The sequence below is a fragment of the Procambarus clarkii genome, chromosome 66, assembly GCF_040958095.1.
Source record: "Procambarus clarkii isolate CNS0578487 chromosome 66, FALCON_Pclarkii_2.0, whole genome shotgun sequence".
NCBI lineage: Eukaryota > Metazoa > Arthropoda > Malacostraca > Decapoda > Cambaridae > Procambarus > Procambarus clarkii.
In genome coordinates this window covers 28,290,593-28,310,850 of record NC_091215.1, presented here as the reverse complement: position 1 = coordinate 28,310,850, position 20,258 = coordinate 28,290,593, and the positions used below count along the sequence as shown (strand labels likewise).

The 20,258-nt window shown below is 37.0% G+C and overlaps 3 protein-coding genes across 9 annotated transcripts in view; 1 reads left to right on the top strand and 2 right to left on the bottom strand.

The window, feature by feature from the left end:
• Positions 1–860: 860 nt before the first annotated feature.
• On the bottom strand, positions 861–8,983 carry LOC123769204 (EF-hand calcium-binding domain-containing protein 7). The gene is made up of 2 exons (XM_045760228.2): positions 6,873–8,983; positions 861–3,321 (listed from the first exon to the last, which is right to left on the bottom strand). The coding sequence occupies exons 1-2, from the start codon at positions 8,496–8,498 to the stop codon at positions 3,271–3,273; spliced, it is 1,677 nt and encodes a 558-aa protein (XP_045616184.1). The 5' UTR covers positions 8,499–8,983; the 3' UTR covers positions 861–3,270.
• On the bottom strand, positions 2,731–3,234 carry Alg13 (Alg13 UDP-N-acetylglucosaminyltransferase subunit). The gene has a single exon (XM_045760492.1). The coding sequence runs from the start codon at positions 3,232–3,234 to the stop codon at positions 2,731–2,733; it is 504 nt and encodes a 167-aa protein (XP_045616448.1).
• Positions 8,984–10,770: 1,787 nt separating the features above from the next.
• Positions 10,771–20,258, top strand: part of ATP7 (copper-transporting ATPase 1) — a 48,966-nt gene continuing 39,478 nt past the window's right edge. For 3 of the 7 annotated variants that reach the window (XM_045760227.2, XM_069309985.1, XM_069309992.1), the window contains exon 1: positions 15,334–15,485. The gene's annotated coding sequence lies outside the window, so the exon portion shown is untranslated. Of the gene's footprint in view, positions 10,935–15,333; positions 15,486–15,754; positions 15,784–16,084; positions 16,233–20,258 lie in introns of those variants that run through there. The other 4 variants (XM_069309993.1, XM_069309987.1, XM_069309990.1 and 1 more) reach the window with 3 other exon arrangements.

The window sequence follows — 20,258 nt, the reverse complement described above, 5'->3', positions numbered from 1 at the left end:
ACAGTAAAAAGAAACATAAGAAATATTGAGAAAATTCGTTTTAGAATTATTAATGTTACTTTTATTGTCATATTTAACAACATATGTTTACAAGAAAGACTGTTTCCAAAATATACTATTATATATATATATATATATATATATATATATATATATATATATATATATATATATATATACATACATACATATACACACACACTCAAGGTATCCTGTACACACCAGTTGCATAGTGCTCCTGGCAGTATGGGTTCAAGACACTTCTGGGGCATGGAGTTTTTAGTTACCAATATTATAGTTACCATTATTTATAGGTTACCAGAACATTACTGTGTATACCTAAGCTTGTTTGATGATCTTGTTGAAATTGTCCCATGATGCTATGAAGTCTCCTCGGCTTGGAGCCTTTTGATAATTATAAATTTATTTCCATGTCTATTAACTTCCTCAAGGAGGTATTTTGTAGTTCTCATTCTATTGTCTCCAGAATAGTCTACAAGCCATCTATCTCTTCCACCTCTCAAGACGTGCGGACTTGTACCTAACCTTCCCACCCAGGTTGTCACACTGCTCTTGCTTCTTCCAACTTTTGTATTCTCTTCATAACCGAATGAGCAATATCCAGCAATGTTACTACTTCCAAATATGTATTTATCCAAGGGCCATTAATACTGTGGCCTCAACGAGGACCGGAAGCTGGCGGCTTGTCAAAGATCCCCCCCCCATTTGCCCTTTAGATATAAAACCCAGTATATATATACTGTAGTATATTTATACCATACAGTATAAAGATTAAGTGATGGGCGCCGTTTCATTCGACAAGATTAGTGTCATAATAGGTTATATTAGGATAGAATAAATAAAGTTTGGTTTTTATTTTACTTTGATTTTGTTTATAGAAAATGTGCTCAAAATGTGAATACTGTACTGTATACTAAAAATTTATGAACCTCCAATAGGGATACTTTAATTATGGCTTTGTCAAATTTACATATAATGCTAAAAAAATTTGCAGAAGTAACTTTGTTGTACTACATGGAACTAACTTAATTTAAAGTTTAGATATATCTTGCATATTTTTCATTACAAAGGGATCAATAACCATTATAAACTCCATAACTTAACTACCACCGAAAGAAAAATATGAACACTACTGGATTTTATTAGTTCATTACTGTATACCAGTATATGAAATCCTAGATATTTAATAATACCAGTACTGAACTTGTACAGAACAGAATAAAATACACAGGATTCAAAAGGTATAATTAAGAGGCAAAATATTGTATTATAATAATAATAAAATGCATGTATATAATAGGGTCCTGTGGTTCAGTGGTGAGCACAGCCGAGTCAAAGCCAAAGGGTACTGGATTAAATTCCTATGCCAGGACAGAAGCATTTGGGCAATATTTCCTTTCACCTGATGACTCTGTTCACATAACAGTAAATAGGTACTGTACATTGGAGTTAGCAACTGTTATTAGTTGCATCCTGTGGAAGGTCAGTAGTTGGCTCAAGGCTCACAAGCTTCCTCTCCCCAACTATGGCAAACCACTACATATATTTTTCGTCTTACCTAATGGCAGAACAACACTACCTGGCATAGTAAGCAAGCACCGCTGGGTACTTGCTAGGTACAAGGTACAATCTATCATATCTATTGGGCTCCATCATATGTTGCTTAACAGGCAGAGCAATTTTTATTACTTTCAAATATTCATTTCCAAATGGCTTAATTTCTAACAATATAAATGTACTAAAAACATATAGTGTTGACTTGGTTAAGTTGGGTTTAGGGAAATTTCTATGTTGGTTTGACTCAAAAATAGTCCCATAAATATTGTTTGGAAAAAAATTATAAAAAAATTCTCCTTGTTAAGCAACTTTGGTTATTAGGTGCAATTTATGTATACATAATGTATACACTTGGTACAACACACACAAATACACTCTACAAGTGATACATTTAAGTACAATACAGTACATGGAAAAGTGAAACTATCATAAAATTAAACAAGTACAGTACTGTATCCAATTCAATTTCAAGTGAAAATTATGCACATTACAATTGTAAATAGAACTTTCAAATGTATAGTAGTTACCAGTACTTAAAAATAGGTAAATAGTGTATTGCATTCAATTCTAATTAGAAATAGCTTGGCATAACTCTAGTTTATATCCTACAGTTTATGCCATCAACCCTTCACAAAATATAACTTGCTACTGAATTTTGAAACGTATGTGATAATTGTGTGATAGAATTGCAGATGATGATATACAGACTAATAAATAAAATGCATTTTCTAACTCAAAGTCTCTATTTACATTATACAATATAATGCAAGTGGTATACAGTACACGTATTTGCAATGGTGATACCAAATGGTACCCGCAATTCAAACATGTTCCATTAATACTGTAATAACTACAGTATTAAGATTTTAAAATACATAACTGCTGTAAGGTACTGTGTAACTAAACAAAAATTCAATTGTATGACATACATCAGCATCCTACTGGGAGACTCCCACACAAATTCCACATCATTGAGCAGTATATGTACTAGAAGGGATCACGTATAAATTGGAAGGCATAAGTGTCAACAGTAAAATTATTTTAAAAGGTGCAATATGAATTATTTACTTATTGGGTACTGTACAAGCTGCTCTTTCATTAGTCGTAAACAACTCGGATTACTATTCTACAGCTTCACTTTAAGCCAAAGAATTATGACGTTACTTTAATTACCGATGCCAAATACTGGGCTAAATGACTGGGTTGGCCTGGAACATATGGCCTGAGTTGTGTAATGTCCATGCTGGCAACCTTCTCTTGCAGTGTGTATGGATAACAAAAGAAACAAAACCCAATGTCTGCAAGTTGCTCCGCTAGTTCTGATTGGTGGTTGTCCATTAGTGCATCATTTACGACTGCTACCAGGGGTTTACCAGCCCCTAGTGCCTCCAAGCAAGACCCAGCACCTGCATGACTGATCACAAGGTCTGCTTTAGCAAAATCTTGAGCAATGGATGGTTTCAACCGAAAATGTGTCAGTGTGATTCCCTGGAGTTCTCCATTTGGTGGTACAAATTCCCCTTGTCCAATTTGAAAGGTAATTTTGTTATAGCCCTTTTCTCGTAAAATGGCAAGGGTATCTTCCTCAACGACAGCTCGAACTAGGGCATCGAAGCGAGTAGTACCAACAGTTACAAATATGGTCTTCCCTTCCATGGCTCAAAGCACAAGTTTTACAACTGCCATTATAATTTACTCCTCTTCTTCAGCCAGCTCGTTTTTAACAGCAGCAGCATCACACACCTAGGATTTGGGATGAGCAAGCTATAAATCTTCATATCTTTCTATAATATCTTACAGACTTATGTGCAGTTTTTTCATGCAGTCAATGTAATACTAAAACAAGGTCAAATACTTTATGTGAATACTTTTTTTTATGTAAATACTGTAGACAGTATTAATGTACTCGATTCACAGCTAATGAACATAAAATGAAATTTATCTTTATTCATAAGCACATATAGTACATTATGCATAAGTATATAGCACATTACAATGTTAATCTTGTTATTACACTTTACTTGGTAATTTAAAATGTAGCACTTGAAAAATGTGAAACATCTCTATTTTAAGACATGCAATCATTCAAAGTGGACCAAACAAAATGCAAAATTGTTTAGTAACAAATCTGTTAAGAGGGTATAACGTTTGTCAAACAGTATGAATAACCGATTAGGATAAATTTAAAAGCACATAATAGGATAAAATTTGCAATTCTTATTGAACAGTTGAACTACAGCCCCTGGCCCTTTACCAAATGGTTGAAGACCTAACTACTGTATTGCATGTAGAAAAAAAAAAAAAGTTCAACTTACAGTACCTGAACCGGTCGATGCTTAACCTCAGAATAGCCTCCCCATCTATTGCATGACATCAATGGATTTTTTTTTTTAACAGCCCATGCATTAGTTCAGCATTTCCTAAGTGAGCATCAAAATTAATACTGTACATACAAACAATTGGTCCTGGGCAAGACGTTAGACATACTTCCTTGCTCCTAATGTCCACGTTCACCTAGCAGTAAATAGGTACCTGGGAATTTGCCGACTTTAAGAGTTGCACCCAGAGTGACAGTCACTGTTTAGGATCTCCCCCCCCATCCCTACCTCGATGTGTCTAACAGGCTACCTACCTGTAAATATGTGTGTATGTATATACTGTATGTATACATATATATATATGTACATGTATGTATGAGTATGTGTACATGTATATATAACATTAATAATTTTTTAATTAGCGTCAAAAGATTGTTATTTGCTGATCTAAACGAACTAGAGGGTTCGGTCCCTGAACCAATTACGTGCCTCTATAATCCTTTACACCACCGCCCACGGGATGGGTATGGGGTGCATAATACATAAAGAAATTTAATTTTCCATGACAATTTTAAATACCATTCTCTACTTTAGCAAACTATGGAATATTGCTTCATCAATCTCTTAACAGATGCTGCTATAAGGCTAGAGTGTCAAGAAACTAAATCATAATTTTGTCACATTTTAACACAAATGCAGATACAAGTAGTACATAAATTCACAAAAAGTTTTAACAATTTAATAAGTACAGTAAAATGCAAATAAATTTTATTTTTTATTAGTAAACTACTACAGTATATATACAGTACTAGTATATATTAGATAACATAATAAACAGTAAAGTATTAAATTACTATAAATAATGCAACTTATAAGACAAGCTGTATTACAAAAAATACTTTGAATATAAAACATGTATTTAAGTACATTACAGTATACATCTGAAACTGTTCATGCAATGATCAACATATCTCTGTAGTAACCCTGCAAATATAATGCACGAGCTGATCTAGTTTGATGCTTCGACTTTTTTTTTTTTTTTTTTTTTAAATGGCAAGAAAAGGCTAGCAAAACATAAAATGTATAACGCTTAAATAAATCTGCTTAGCAAAGCCTTGCTGCAAAATTATAAAAAATAATAGACAGCACATTAAAAGATCATACAGTATTGCATAAAAGCATTGGAAGTAATAAATAATATACTTGTTAAAAAGAATGCAAAGAAAGTATTTACGTATAGTATATACAGCAGTGTGCTTGGACTGTAAGTGTATGTAAACATGTATAGCACTAAACATACTAATTTGTGTAAACACTCATGTACACACATACTCACACACAAGAGGTTGGGGGTCTGACAGGGCTGATCTCGCCAAAACTTTTAAAATACTAAACAATTTGGAGGATACTGAGGCAGACCCCTTCTTTACAAGGTGTGATGTAGCACAAACAAGGAAACAGTGGTTTCAAGCTCAACAAGCCACAATGTAGGGCAGACAACAGGAGATGCCTTTTCACCCCATAGGATTATAAACCCATGGAACTGCCTATCCGCAGAATTTGTAAATGTCAAAAAACTGCTGCATTTCAAGATCCAGCTTGATGAAATCATTAGGAAAATAGGTGAACCTTTGACAAGCTGCCAGCTTCCTGTCCTTATCGAGGGCACTACAGATATTGTGGCCCTTAGATAAATTCAGGTAAATATAACATTATTTAAAAGTACTGTACTGTACTGTATACAGTACTTGCACTGACATCTTGCTCAAATGAATCAAAAGGGGGTGACACACACATAAAAGGGTGAGACATACATTTTCTGTGAAGCCTAGCCTAAGGCCTGGGTCAGAGATTAAAAGAACTCCCGAAATCCTCTCCAGGTATGTTCCAGGTTGTGGGGAGGGGGGGTCTTCTATTCCAATAAAATATCTATTGCAGCAAGACATTTACCTTCCTAACTAATGTATTTTGGTGTCATAAATAATCATTGTATGTACTGTAGATGTACTGTATGTGAGAGTGTATATGTATATATAAATAGTATACTGTAGTATATTAAAAGTACAGAGAAGCATACAGGTAGTCATTACAGTTAAGCCACAGCAGCACAATTTATAGAGTAGATTCATAATAGTATTCACTGGTAGTCCTTAGTACTGTGGTACTATTCAGTATAAAATGGCTGTAATCTATACACAAACACAAATAGGACCAATCCTATGGCCTTATTTAGTTTGATCTAAATTAAGTACATTAATTAAATTATAAAAAACCCATATCTCAGTACATGTTAATGTACTCATGACTTAAATAATCACATAACAGTAAAATGGTCACCAATGAACCAAGTGTCCTTGTACATAATATATTAATGTATAATATGTACATCTTTAGCACATATTAAGGCATGACAATATACGAACAATGATAATGTGACAATAGTAGTCAGCAAATTAGTACACAACAAAAAGTTTCCTGAGCAATATGTAGGGTATACACATTCTGTACATATGGTATACTGCAACAAAAGCCGAAGCTGTCACCGGGTATAATTTTGTAAGCAAAAATTAGCTCAACAGCAAAAGCAGCACACAATAAACTAAGCTTTTTTTTGTATTTATATATACAAGAGTTCTTACATTCTTGTACAGCCACTAGTACGCATAGCGTTTCGGGCAAAAGCTTTCAAATAAATACAAGTTACTTCAATTGTAGGCAATGAAAATATTCACTTACTAGAATTTTAACAGAATACAGTACTGTATAGTACTGCATGTGTACAATGACTTATGTGAAAGGATGCTAACAAGCCAGACATCCAGAATTTGAAATTCACCTAGTCAAAATAATGGGGTATATACCCACCCAATATTTCTGATCAATACAAATTATGAATATAATCTTCCTACAATTCAAGTAGACAGACAGTCATTTAGTACTTGTTAGCAACTATTTAACTAAATATTCAACACAAACCACACTCCAGTCTTCGCCAAGCCTCTGGGGCAACAGCTGATGGGCAATAATTGCAGATTTTCCAGCTACCTCGACCATCCAATCCATACTGGGCCTGTTAGTGACTACGTTGGTGCTCCTGGTGCAATCTACACGAACAGTAACTTTGCTGTGTGCTTTGTTCTGAATCACAATACTTGCTCGATGTTCCCCAATGTACTCATATTTTATAAGATCTATCATATTCTTTATTTTGATGGGCTCTGCATTTTCCATTATGGATCGTACAACTGCTTTGTCTAAAAGAAGTCCACCGCTTTTGAGTCCTGATACCTGAAGAACTGGTTGGCAAACTTGACTGTGTACACTTATTATAAATGGAGCTGCCTGGTCTTGCCTCCCAAGCCGATTGTATCCCATTGCCTCTAGTGACACCCAAAGATCCTCTGAATCTCCACCATTATCCTCTGCTTCAAGTTGGTGTAGTGCCAAAAATCCATTGAGGGTTAACTCATCTTCTTCCACATCAAAATTACTTTGCACCACAGTCCACTCATCATCTTGAACCTCCTCACCTGAGGTTTTCCAATTGTACAAGTTAAATTCTTGACGGTTCAGACGCCCATTACTGTCCAGGTCCACTTGATCGAAGACTTCTTCCAGGACCAGTCGAAATTCAGGGGTCAGCTGCACTTTACCTTCATTTTCTACAAGGTCGATGTATCCTTTTGGATCCTGTGTCCTCTCTCGAAGACGACATCCACTTGTATAGGGAATGACAACGTAACGGCCTTCTTTTAATGTATCTCGCCAGAAATGTGAACCATCACTATCTTTCTGATCAGTGAAACCAATATAGTTACGCATTCCTTCAGGAGATTCGCGGAAAATGTATGCCAGTGTGTCTACAGGTCCTCTGCCAGCTTCTTGCTTCATATAACTCTTGGGTCTGACTTTAACAACAGTTGGGCCCATGCATGATATTTCCATGCAGTACTGGTGAGCGAGAACACTTTGCTTGTCCAGATAGAAACACCCTTTCAGGCTCGCTTCGTTCCACCCATCCAAATTTAAAGAGGTCTGCGAGGATATACTGCCTTCTACGTTTGAATATTTCTCTCGTTTTTTCCTTGTGAATGTTTTAGAGTTGATGCGCTGGAAGTTGGAACGTTCTTCCAGTTTTTGCATACTCAGCTGCTTCATTTCATTAATGGTATGATGGATTACCTTGCATAATTTACTGCAGTCAACCACTCCGTCTGTAACTATACTTGCTTCCTGAAGAATATAATCAATGTCAGCATCACTGAGATCACAATCCTGATTGCCAGAAATCAACATATTCTTAAAATCATCTTCACCAACCTTTCCATCGGCATTCCCAAACACCTTCATGAACAGAGCTTCCATATCGTCGATAATCACTTCCGGCATCTGTTCTGCCAAGCTGCAGTAGGTCTCGTACGTAATGCTGTCGGTCTCCCCCTCGTGCCAGACCTTGGCCAGGAAGGAGGGCGTAGGGTTGTGGCCTGCATACTGAAGGGCCCGCTTCAGCTCCTCACAACTGGCGAGGTCCTCGGCGACGGTCACCTTCACACACAAGTAGGCTGCATGCAGCTCCTTCTGCCTCGACTCCTCCACCTCCATGGTCGACGGGTTAAAGCTATATTACCTTCCTCAACACCGGGTGACCCGCCTCGGTGCTATGGGGGTCACAGTAGATGACAACACTTAACCAACACCGTTAATGGCTAGTAAAGCTGGAGAGACACCGGTGAGGTCCCTGACTGGTGAGGCCAGAGCTGGTAGCGTGCACCAGCTGACGAGGTCCCGGACTGGTGACTGGTGACCGTGTGGTGAAGCCAGAACAGGTAGCGTGCACCAGCTGGCAAGTGTCAGACAAAACAAGAGCCACTGTGCCTGATCCTCCCACGGTCATCATGTACCTCCCTCTACACCTCTCTCTCTCTCTCACTTAAAGAAGAAGATCAAGTAGGTGAACATACCGATGAGGGCCAAGACGACTACAATGTTCCATACAAGGTAGAAATCAAATGTAAATCGCGCGTGTGGTGGCAAGCGTTCCTCTCTCCTCATGTTCCTAGGCCAGCTGTCCCGCTCTCCGTCTTCTGACTCCGGCTTGGGAAATCTTTTAATACGAAATCTTATAATAAATACTTTCTCATAAGACTATAAAAAATAAAAATGCAAGATATATATTTTGTATTTCATGTTTTGATTGCTAATATTTTAGCTAGAGTTAAATATGGTGTAAAAAAAATGTATGGGGAATTATCGAAGGTCGAAGCCGGGGCCGAGAGGCTCATTATGGCTTTATTACCTGAGGTGATGGTGGTGACGTCACGGTGCCTCAACCACAGCCTCTACACTTATAGCTATTACCACACCTACCACTACTACCACACCTACCACAACTACCACACCTACCACGGGGTGAGAATAGCTTGAGCTACCTCATCCCTTTGTGTGTATTTTACCTCAAACTTATTTCAATCTCATTTCAATTTCAATTTCACCACACCTACCACATCTACCACAAGTACCACACCAACCACATCTACCACACCTACCACAACTACCACGCCTACTACCATAGGGGGAAGCACGTATCGTGGTAAAAGGAACATGTATAAAACACATTAAAAATACTTTTGTATCGAGCCATCATTATATGAAGTTTCGATTGCAACTATATCTATAGCCAACTATTGCTGTTATAAGATAGCCAATTAGGTCTTTGATTGATAAAGATTAAGCCATCCAAGAGGGGAGATCATTAGGTATTTGTGTAATTAACAAGCTTATAACTAACCAACTGCGCTCACTCGACTGTGCCGTTGTCATATACTATATGAAGGTTATAGTTTGTTACAAGATATAGCTGTAGGTTCACAATATTGCTCCCCATCTTGCAATTAATTTAAAATAATAATAATAATTCCCGTTGTCATAGGAAGCCTTACTTACTCTTAGGTCTACATCAATAAGGGTTTCCCTGTTTCCAAAATTTACCTAAAGACTATATACATCTCTATAGTAATTATGTAGCACAACCTCTGTAATATTTTGTTATAAATAAAATATTATTGTGATTATTGATCTGTCACCCAACTCTCCATAGAGTTGGAGCATAGTTTCAACTGATAACTTTAATTACAGATCAACATATATATTTATAACTGCTTCATTACATACTCTCCAACACTATAGCAGTGATTGCTCTGTAATCAATGATTACAGAGACTGCAGATTGCAGATTTAAATCCTAATGGTATGAGGTATTATTTGAGCTCTATAACTACTTTATACACTCACGAATATTGGAAGATATTTTTGTAGTCTACCCAGATTTTGCCAGTACAGGCTAATAGATTATATTAGATGAACCATATAGCAAACCCACTAGCAAAATCTGGGAACAGTACAAGAATATCTTCTAAAATTCCTGAGTGTATGAAGTACGGTAGTTACAGAGCTCAAAGTACGACGACATATTAACGGTGTTTACTCTCGCCGGATTAACTTATGCGAACTCTGCCTTGATTGATAGTGTTCGTTATGATATTCTACAATTTTCTCATATTAACATTAAAAATAGCGTTGATAGTAATAGTATAATTACGAGGACACAATTATATCGATGTATTTATTACAAAATGCTTTGAGTACTAAAATAACATTACAAATTGTCGTACATAACAACATTGAAATAATTTAAGTAAATGTCTAAATTCTTACATGAGATTTTAAATAATATAGTACGTGATATAATTTAGATTGTAAATAACGCTCTGTGTTTGTGTTTGAGTAAGTTAAATATAATAAGTGGTAGACACAAGAAATTAAAAATTAAAAGAACAACTGGCCATTTGTTGTTGTTGTTGCTGTGACGTCACTTGATGTGCTCGTAACAACAACAATGTTTAACATGTGAAACTCGTTTCGATATTGTAGTCATTTACTTGAAGATTAAGAAAAATCTATGTTCGTGAAGTTTAGTACTATTTGAAGATGTCACGGAACGAGTACAACAAGTGACTTCTAACCTCCAGTTTTTGGTAGGTACATTGTGGCCAAGTTTGTTCTCACTTGAGAAAGTTCTTGTTGCGAAATATATTTGATGCTTTTTATAATAGCTTTTGATGGGAAGAATAAGGCGAAAATGACCTTGTTAAATATAATATTATAGTACTTTTAACCTATATTAGAGCACCTAGGAAACTTCTTTCTTGCCTATCAGTGCCTTTAGTGATCTAGTTCAATCCCCTTGTCGGGGACAGAAAGCCAGTAATTAGGCTTATCGAGGTCCTCCTAGGCCAATTATTGACCTTCATCAGAGTGCAACCCACAATAGTTGACTAACTCCAGGGGTTCCTATTTACTGTTAGATGAACCAAGGCATTAGGTGAAAGGAAATATGCTCAACCATTTCTGTCATGCCCAGCAATCGAACCTTGTATTATATTGTAAAGCCTATATGATGTGTCATACATCACATAAATGTTATTTTATATACTGTATATTGAATGGAATAATAGTTTCTCACGAGTGATCCAGATCTCTGTGAGAAAGCATCACTTTATATATGTGATGAATTCATATATGAAGATACAGTATCATATTAAATGGAAATCATGTAAACATTATGCTGCTTCATGGTGAAACAAAAATATGTCTGATAAAATGTTTCTTAGGCTAGCCTCAATAAGTGAGACAATTTTTGTGCTGTTATTCAACATATTGTTGGAGAATAGATCATCTCAGAGAAAGTGCAGCACTTTCTCCGGAAAATCTGAAGTCATTTTAATAATAACCCTCTACAAGGGTCTGGGTAAACTATTCCTAGCCTAAGTGCAGTGATACTTTTTCATCTTGTTTCTAAATGCTTTACAGTATAGGTATCATAGCATTACTGTAGACTATTTATCCATTTAGTGCAACACCTCATGATCCTATATCAAGTGCATCTACTATCAATAGGTTAGGGAAAGGTTGAGTATTCAAATGATTCTCCAGTACTGCAGGAGGGTAAAGTTACCAGTTATTGGCGAGGCCATCTCCCAGCAAAGCAAAATCCTTCTGCTTAAAGTGTGATGTGACACTAAACCCCCCCAAAATAACAAAAATATAAAACTCTTTAAAATAAGTCTAGCCATATATAAATTAGTTTAGATATGAAAATATGGTAGATATTAAATAAAAAATAAATAATTTATGGATGCATAAGCACTAGTCCTATGCTTATTCTGACAGCTTATGCTTATATATGTCAACAGGTTATAGCACAGATGCCTCTAAGTTTTATGGAAACAATGGATGTATGCACTACATGGACAACTATTGTTAGGGTAAAGAAGTCAGTTAAGTTCCACACATACAGACGTAACTGCAGTACAACTAGCAGTTACATTGAATATACAGGATGAGTAATTTTCTGGACTTGTAGTCATCTGTGTTAGCACTTATCAACCCAATTTGCATATTAGATACTGGAGTATTATAACCTCAATTAGATATAATATAAATGATGCACAGAACAAGAGTTGTAGAATATCCTTTAAATGGATACCATCTCACATAGATATTATCCAATATGATGATACTCTTTATTGGCAAAACCACATATTTTAAGACAGTAGGACTGACACCAAGGACAGAAAGAACTAGTGCAATACTATAGTAAGAGTTATGATTTATTTAGAACTGAGAACTATATGTTTGGACAGCCCAAAGCATTCACGATTCTAACAGTAATTGTTAGAGTTAATAAGGGATAATATTATTAATGGCACGTAATGAATCTCCTAATATTGAATACTCCTATTATAAACTCAGTGGAAAAGATCTAGGAATGCTCTTTTACAATAGATCAATTAGCAAGTAAGAAAACCACAGAAGGTCTATTGTCCCATGAGACATGTTATTTCATCACGCTTTCGATTACAGTCAGTTTGATCCAGTTACATAGTACCCACATCTCGGCCTTTGTAAATGTTAACAGGATCAGTGAATATGACAGAAAGGGTGAGGTCAATGATTCTAGCATGAATCTTCTTTATTTTTCTTATCTTTTCTTCACTTGAGAAGGAAGTTGAAAAATTAACTCTCCAAAGTTCATTTTGCAATTTTAATAAGACCTGATGGTAAGAGATGCATTTTGTTAACCCTTGTTAACATTATCAAAGACTGTTTGAATTGTTACATGTTGATTGATTGATGAAGATTAAACCACCCAAGAAGTGGCACATGCATGAATTGCCTGTAAGGTTACAAGTTTAATCCCCCCCCAATGGCTGCAGACAGTCCCAGTTTGGGATCAAAATATCGAGTTTACATTGCTTGAGTTTTCTAAATAGTGGTCCCCCAAGCTAACATGCATATACTGTATACATATATGTGTGTGTGTGTAAATCACAGAAAAATTAACACGTGATGAACAATGTGACAATGTCAGACCACGAACGAAGGATAAAGACAGGAAATTCCTTAAGTACTTTCGTATTTAATAATACATCTTTCTGAAGATGTATTATTAGATACGAAACTACTTAAGGAATATCCTCTCTCAGTCCTTTGCCTGCTTAATCTTGCTTTTAATTTAAATGGGCATGGCATTTCGAATACATCAATGTATTCATCATCATATCTAAAACAAAAATTAAAACTTAACTCGCAAACAATAAATCCATACCATTCCATTCACCTAGACTGTATGGGTCTCAAACAGTGGACCCCATGCGTGTGAGGCTGAAAGTCTATTGACTGGATTTATCGACTGGTATTTTAATAAATCATTTAATAATAAAATACTATTATTCAGTATTAAATACTCTATTATTATTAAATACTCTATTCAGTATTTAATAATAAAATACTGAATAGAGTTACACTACAAAGTAAAAGATAGAGCAATGACAATTATACATCAAAAAGGAACAAAATACAGAAAACTCGACTAGTTTCAGGTACTGTATTAACAAAATACTAGGAAAAATCTAACAAAATAGAATTTGACAAATATTATTCAGTTGAGACGTAAATGCTCATTGCAAACTACAAATATGAACTGAAGTAATTCTAGAAATTCATACAAAAACAATTAAAAAAATATAGATTATAAGTTATTGTACTCATTAAAATAAACAAATGTTACACAGTAATAAATACCAAATATTATACCCAGTACCTTAATTAAGCAGAATTAATAAAAAGACATAACTCAAAATAAGCACCAAAAACTCCAAATCAAAAGAGACCCTGCAAAAAAAATAACACTAACAAATAATAAAGCCTACACAGAGCATATGTAAAAGGAGAACTGAAACATTGACAAAGTTTATACAGTATGCAACTGTACGACGACTGAAACATTATTATTCAACAGAGGCCAGAGCTCTGGCATATAAGGATTCCATTATACGATTATCAGGCGAGCCACTCACGCGTGTATCCAAGATGTAAAAATCGGACTCCTGGAAAGGATGGTTCGTCTCATAACAATGATTCCTCATCTTGGAGAAGGTTTAGAATGCTTACATAATGGTAAGCCAGACCTTAAAAAATATTCTTTTGTGCTCTAGTATCCTAATTTTAAAGTTCCGAATACGTTTATATAATGACCAAACCACACACCAGAGTAATTCCACACACTTCTAATTCTTCGTAATTAGAAGTTTAATTAACTAAGTAGTTAAAATCATCCTCATTACCCCACCGCCGGCCCTTATATACCTGCGTTGCAACCATTCAATGATGGGAAGAGCACATTGCATAAGTGTTCAAGATGGTTAGGTAGCATAGTGGTCTGTGTCCTCGGCTCACAACCCCAGAGACTTTGGTTCAGTCTTCGGGCAGGACACAAATGGCTGGGCATGTTTCCTTGGAAACGTACCCAATCATTTGTGTCCCGTCTGGGAATGGAAGCCGTGATCTTTGATTGTGAGTCGAAGACGAAGCCAACTATACTATGAGACCTTCGTTTGCCAAGTTGTCCTCACGAAAATGGTTTAATTTCAGTTTGTGTGATATATATGACTCGATCTTGGCCCATTAGATAATGAAAGCTGTTGTAATATCTTCAAGTATCTATTGTAAGAGGGAGAAAGTGTAAGGGAAAAGGGTGCAGTTATACAATTATCAAGCCCTCTCTGCTCTTTACGATTAATTCCCATGGAACAGACGGTTCCAGACTACATTGCGATCTTCATCTTGCACACGACACGCTAACCCCAGCAGACCGCGTGTGTGTGTATCGCCAAGAGGAAGAAAGTTAAAATATTTATTTTACTATTAAGTAAACAAATTTATGATATAAGCTCAACAAAATCCTTCTACATTTTACTTCTTGTTGATGATATGTGACTTTATGGTGCGTAAAACACAATGAAAATATGAGAATTACGAAATGTTGGGATAATTCTGGTGTTGGCATCAGTGGGAGGAGTAGTGCACACGGCCCGCTATGAGCGCTGGCCGGCGTCTGGCTCCGCCTCGCGCTCTTCACTCCGGAGACTTCGCCCGCGCCTCAGTCTCACCGTTTTCTCTGTTTTCGGGAATTCTCGTTTTCATTGTTTTAAAGTTATCATTGAGGACCAACTATAGTGCATTTCGTGTGTAAGTACATTTCCATTGTTTTTTAATAATAAGGTTGATAAAGCATAAAGTGATATGTTCATTGCATATATATATACATATGTATTGATATATTTTAACTTATATATCGAATGTATCTCTGCTTTTAACTCCTGTGATCAATTGATAGGGGTAGAATTATTTGATCACGTTATATAATCTCGGTGAAGAGAGTGCTGATAAAGGGTATATCAGTAAAAAAAATATAAATCCACTCGATATTACCAAGGTGAAGAGCACTGACTTGTAAAGTGGTGTTGAACGCTGCTGGTCCTGAAAGGTTGGATTTCTAGAGGCCCTGCTTCCCTTCGTGCTTTGGAATCCACTTCTGGAAGTATTAACTACCCAAAGGCAGACGAGGCGTCACAATAACGTGGCTGAAATATGTTGACCAGACCACACACTAGTAAGTGAAGGGACGACGATGTTTCGGTCCGTCCTGGACCATTCTCAGGTCGATTCTCACAATCGACTTGAGAATGGTTCAGGACGGACCGAAACGTCGTCGGCCCTTCACTTACTAGTGTGTGTGGTTTGGTCAACATACTTCAGCCACGTTATTGTAATTCCTCGTTTCATCGTCCCTTCACTTTCTAGTGTGTGGTTTGGGTTTAACTACCCAAAACTTCCCCTCTTCAAATGAGGTGAAACTCGAGCAGCAAATAATAATATTAATGATATTGCATTCATGCAATATACAGTGGACATGTTTAAGTGGTTACATGGTAGGTAAAGCAATTTGTTTATTATATAAGGTCACTAGATCCTGGATTTTGATCTAGCCACTAGAAAGCCAACACCCCTCCCCCCCCCTCACACTCCCATGTGAGATGGGTACATTAGATGAACTCATTGCTAGTTTGTGATCTACAGTATGTGATCATACAGAAAAGGGTTGCTGTGCAGACATAAGTTCGTCAATAAGAAAAATAAATGTTCTTTCATCTGTAGTGAAAATGCCTTACGAATATATTTTTTAATTAAGCCTTCAGAATCTCTGACTAATTGCAGCTAAACAAGTTCATTCATTTTATTAACAATAATACATGGTTATTTTTGCCATATACGCAACTATGTTTTATGTTAAAACACATTGTAGCTTATTTGTTTTCACTTGAGTGAAGCAACATCCGCGGTTAATCCAGCTTGCAGGATCTTGTGTTAAGCCGCGAAGCTCTATTGATCCAGTGGCCACTGTATGACCACAGACTAAATACTCACCCGGTATTTTCTAATCTAAAAGTGCAACTTTAGTATAATTTACTTTTATCGTCACTTTATGCTCATGTAGTAATTATGTGAATCACTTTATTTTTCTATTGAGAACTGAATATTCCTCCTTGTGTGCTAAGATTCAGGACCTTCCTGCGCGTTAGCGGCTTTACCAGAATATACCATTATTAATCACCATAATAACATTAATCACCAAGATGCGTATTCTTCATATATTCAATAGAGTACTCATTTTGAACATTTATTCAAAATATTCGCTCATCGAGGTCCATGAACAAAGGCCCGGGTATGCTTGCCGAGCCAATCTAGATAACGTTCACTTATGATACGGCTGAAAAAAAAAATAGATGAGTACAAATTGCGTGCTTGTTAAATGACAAGAACAGGGTACGAAAACATGGCACCATTGTGGAGTCTTGCTGCCTCATGCCAGATTCTATGCTGTTTTTTTTACTGCCAACAGTTGTCACTGTAATGTTAATATTTTACAAGTTATTTTATGAATTTTCATCAATATTTTTATTATTTTTATTGTATTGGATTTTATGAATATCATCAATATTATGAATTTTCTGTAATTATGGTGGATCCAAATTTATCAAATGTGAAGGCTTTGTTACATGTTCTGTTGATTTAGGCCTTTCTCATGCTGCGGATTTACTCTCATTCTTTTAAAAGAATGGTAGGCCTGGACGGTAGAGCGACGGTCTCGCTTCATGCAGGTCGGCGTTCAATCCCCGACCGTCCAAGTGGTCGGGCAAACTTCCTTCCCCCCCCGTCCCATCCCAAACCCTTATCCTGACCCCTTCCCAGTGCTATATAGTCGTAATGGCTTGGTACTTTCTCCTGATATCTCCCTCCCTCTCATTTTTTTATATTCACCCATTATTTTTTGTCCCATTATGTAGTATTTGCTATTCAAGTTGCATAACATTATCACGTGAATGGGGCTGTCACGAATAGGGTAGTGAGATAACATCAGTTATTCCTACATCAGTGGGATAACATCAGTTATTCCTACATCAGTGGCATAACATCAGAAAGTAGGATTCCACTTTCATGGGAAACCAGACATCAGTTCAGACAAAAACGGTTGGGCACGTTTCACTCTTCACCCAGGAGTTGTGCAACTGTTATGGTTTGTATATTGGGGAAAGTCAGTACTTGACCCCGAGGGCACATCGATAAGCCTAAGTACTGCCTCTCTGTCTCCGACGGCGATAATAGTTGTTAAATGCTAAATGATAAATAGTTATTAAATTTGCCCGAAACGCTATGCGTGCTTTACAAAAATATAAATTAAACTGAAATTGAAATAAGTTTATTGAGGTCAAATACACACAAAGGGATGAGGTAGCTCAAGCTATTCTCACCCCGTTCAGTACATCGTGTTAATACATACATATAAACACATCACAAACAATAAACATATTACCAAACATTCTGAGAGATAAACATATACATTTCCTTAAATTAAACTTAATTTCAATATTCTCTGTTAACCCCCAATGCACCTTCTTGTATATAAATAAATAAATAAAATAAATAAGTGATGATCCATTTAATTAACAGTTCTGTGATTTGTGCTACGCGTTTGTTGACAAGATGAGTTTAACTTGTAATATTTTTTTAATCCTATGAAGAGCCGCTTCGTTGTGTGTGTGTGTGTGTGTGTGTGTGTGTGTGTGTGTGTGTGTGTGTGTGTGTGTGTGTGTGTGTGTGTGTGTGTGTGTAATCGGCAAGAGGAAGACTGAAGTGGGCTGCAAGAATCTGGATTAATTAGTGATTAATTTATCTTCCGTAACAGCAAGAATATTGATGTTTTATAGACTATTTAATATAAGGGTTAGGTATGCAACCTCGACCTAACTCCTCAACGGGACAAGTCAAAACAGATTTTTACCTTTACCTGAATTTACCTGAGGCCCAGCAATACTAGTGGCCTCGATGAGGACAGGAAGCCGACGGCTTGTCAAAGGTCCCTCATTTGCCCTGATCTTTCCAGCTGTATTTTAAAACCCAGCAGAGTTTTGGTGTTGACGGCTTCGGAGGGTAGGCTGTTCCACGGGTTTACAACCCTACGGGTGAAAAAGCATCTAAAGATGAAGAAGGTTTTGTGAACCAACAAGATCACAGCGCTTATCCATAGAAGATGGAACATCTTTAGTGTCTTCTGTCCTTTGGCCAAAAAGAGGGACTTGCCAAGATACATTCAGCTGCCCTATGGATCGTGAGCGAAAAAAGATCACAGCGTTTGGGCTTAAACTCCCTGCTGCGGCCGGTAAGAATCAGCTGTAGGAGGTAGGAATTTTAGCGGGCGAGGCTAGAGAGCGCCACGCCTACATTTGTACGATATGGAGTGTAGTAACAAGAAGCGCGCAGTAGGGCAGAGGCACATACATTACTCTCCTTATCCTCTTTCAGTAGAAGCATATCGCGGAGATAAGCCACGACAGGTTGGTTCGAATCATGACATATAAGTGGTGATGTTACGATACGTGAGAATTGGTGAGGGCGAGTGATTGTGCAGTAGTGGCCACTGTCTCCTCTGTCTTGCTCCTACCATTCTTCCTTTTGGAAACTTTTTGATTTTATTCCCGCCACTTCATTTTTAATCCACTATATTTTTTCGCACATGAACCCCATTTAAATAAAGGCGAACTCAAAACTGAAATTAATAGTTAGTAGCAGGCGTGTGTGTACAATAAGCTTCGCGTAAGATATCTTGAAAGTTGAAATCTGATAAAACTGGCCTGGTGGACCCTGCGTGTTGGAGGGTAGATATAGCCTAAGTTACTCTATCTCTTTTGAGATGTATTTTTATTGTCTCGGTAAACGTACTTGAACTTGAATCTTGCGTGTGTTGCTAGATGAGAATATATGTTTGACCTTACCAAACCACTCTTGAAATAAACGTCTCCGTGGTGCAGTGGTAAGACACTCGCCTGGCGTTCGGCGAGCGCTTTGTCATGGGTTCGTATCCTGGCCGGGGAGGATTTACTGGGCGCAAATCCTTAACTGTAGCCTCTTTTTAACTCAACAGTAAAATGTGTACTTGGTTGTAAAAACGATTCTTCGCGGCGGGGATCGTATTCCAGGGACCTGCCCGAAACGCAACGCGTACTAGTGGCTGTACAAGAATGTAACAACTCTTGTATATATCTCAAAAAATAAAATAAAGAAGTAGCAGAGATATACCGCAGTGCGTCGTCGAGTTGAACCCAAGTGCCTTGGGTTCAACCCGTCCTTCTAACAGTGTCGCATTATGACGCATACTCTACCTTCACGTTCAAGTTTAAGTAGGTTTAAGTAGACTATAAAATACATCTCAAAGAGATAGAGTAGCTTAGGCTATTTCTAAACCCTCTCCCCCCCCCTCCTTCGCATACTCTTTACCCAAGAACAAAAATTGTCGTACTAGAAAATGGTAGCGGCTCGCGAAATTTACATACTGTCGTGTTTACTGTTTTGGGTTTTCCGGTAGGTTAGGAGAGGGCACGTTAGTACGACAGTTTCTTGACC

Coding starts and splice junctions, on each gene's coding strand:
- LOC123769204 (XM_045760228.2), bottom strand. CDS start 8,498: ATGGAGGTGGAGGAGTCGAGGCAGAAGGAGCTGCATGCAGCCTACTTG. Junction 3,322..6,872: donor TTGGCGAAGACTGGAGTGTG/GTTTGTGTTGAA, acceptor CCCAAATCCTAG/GTGTGTGATGCTGCTGCTGT.
- Alg13 (XM_045760492.1), bottom strand. CDS start 3,234: ATGGAAGGGAAGACCATATTTGTAACTGTTGGTACTACTCGCTTCGAT.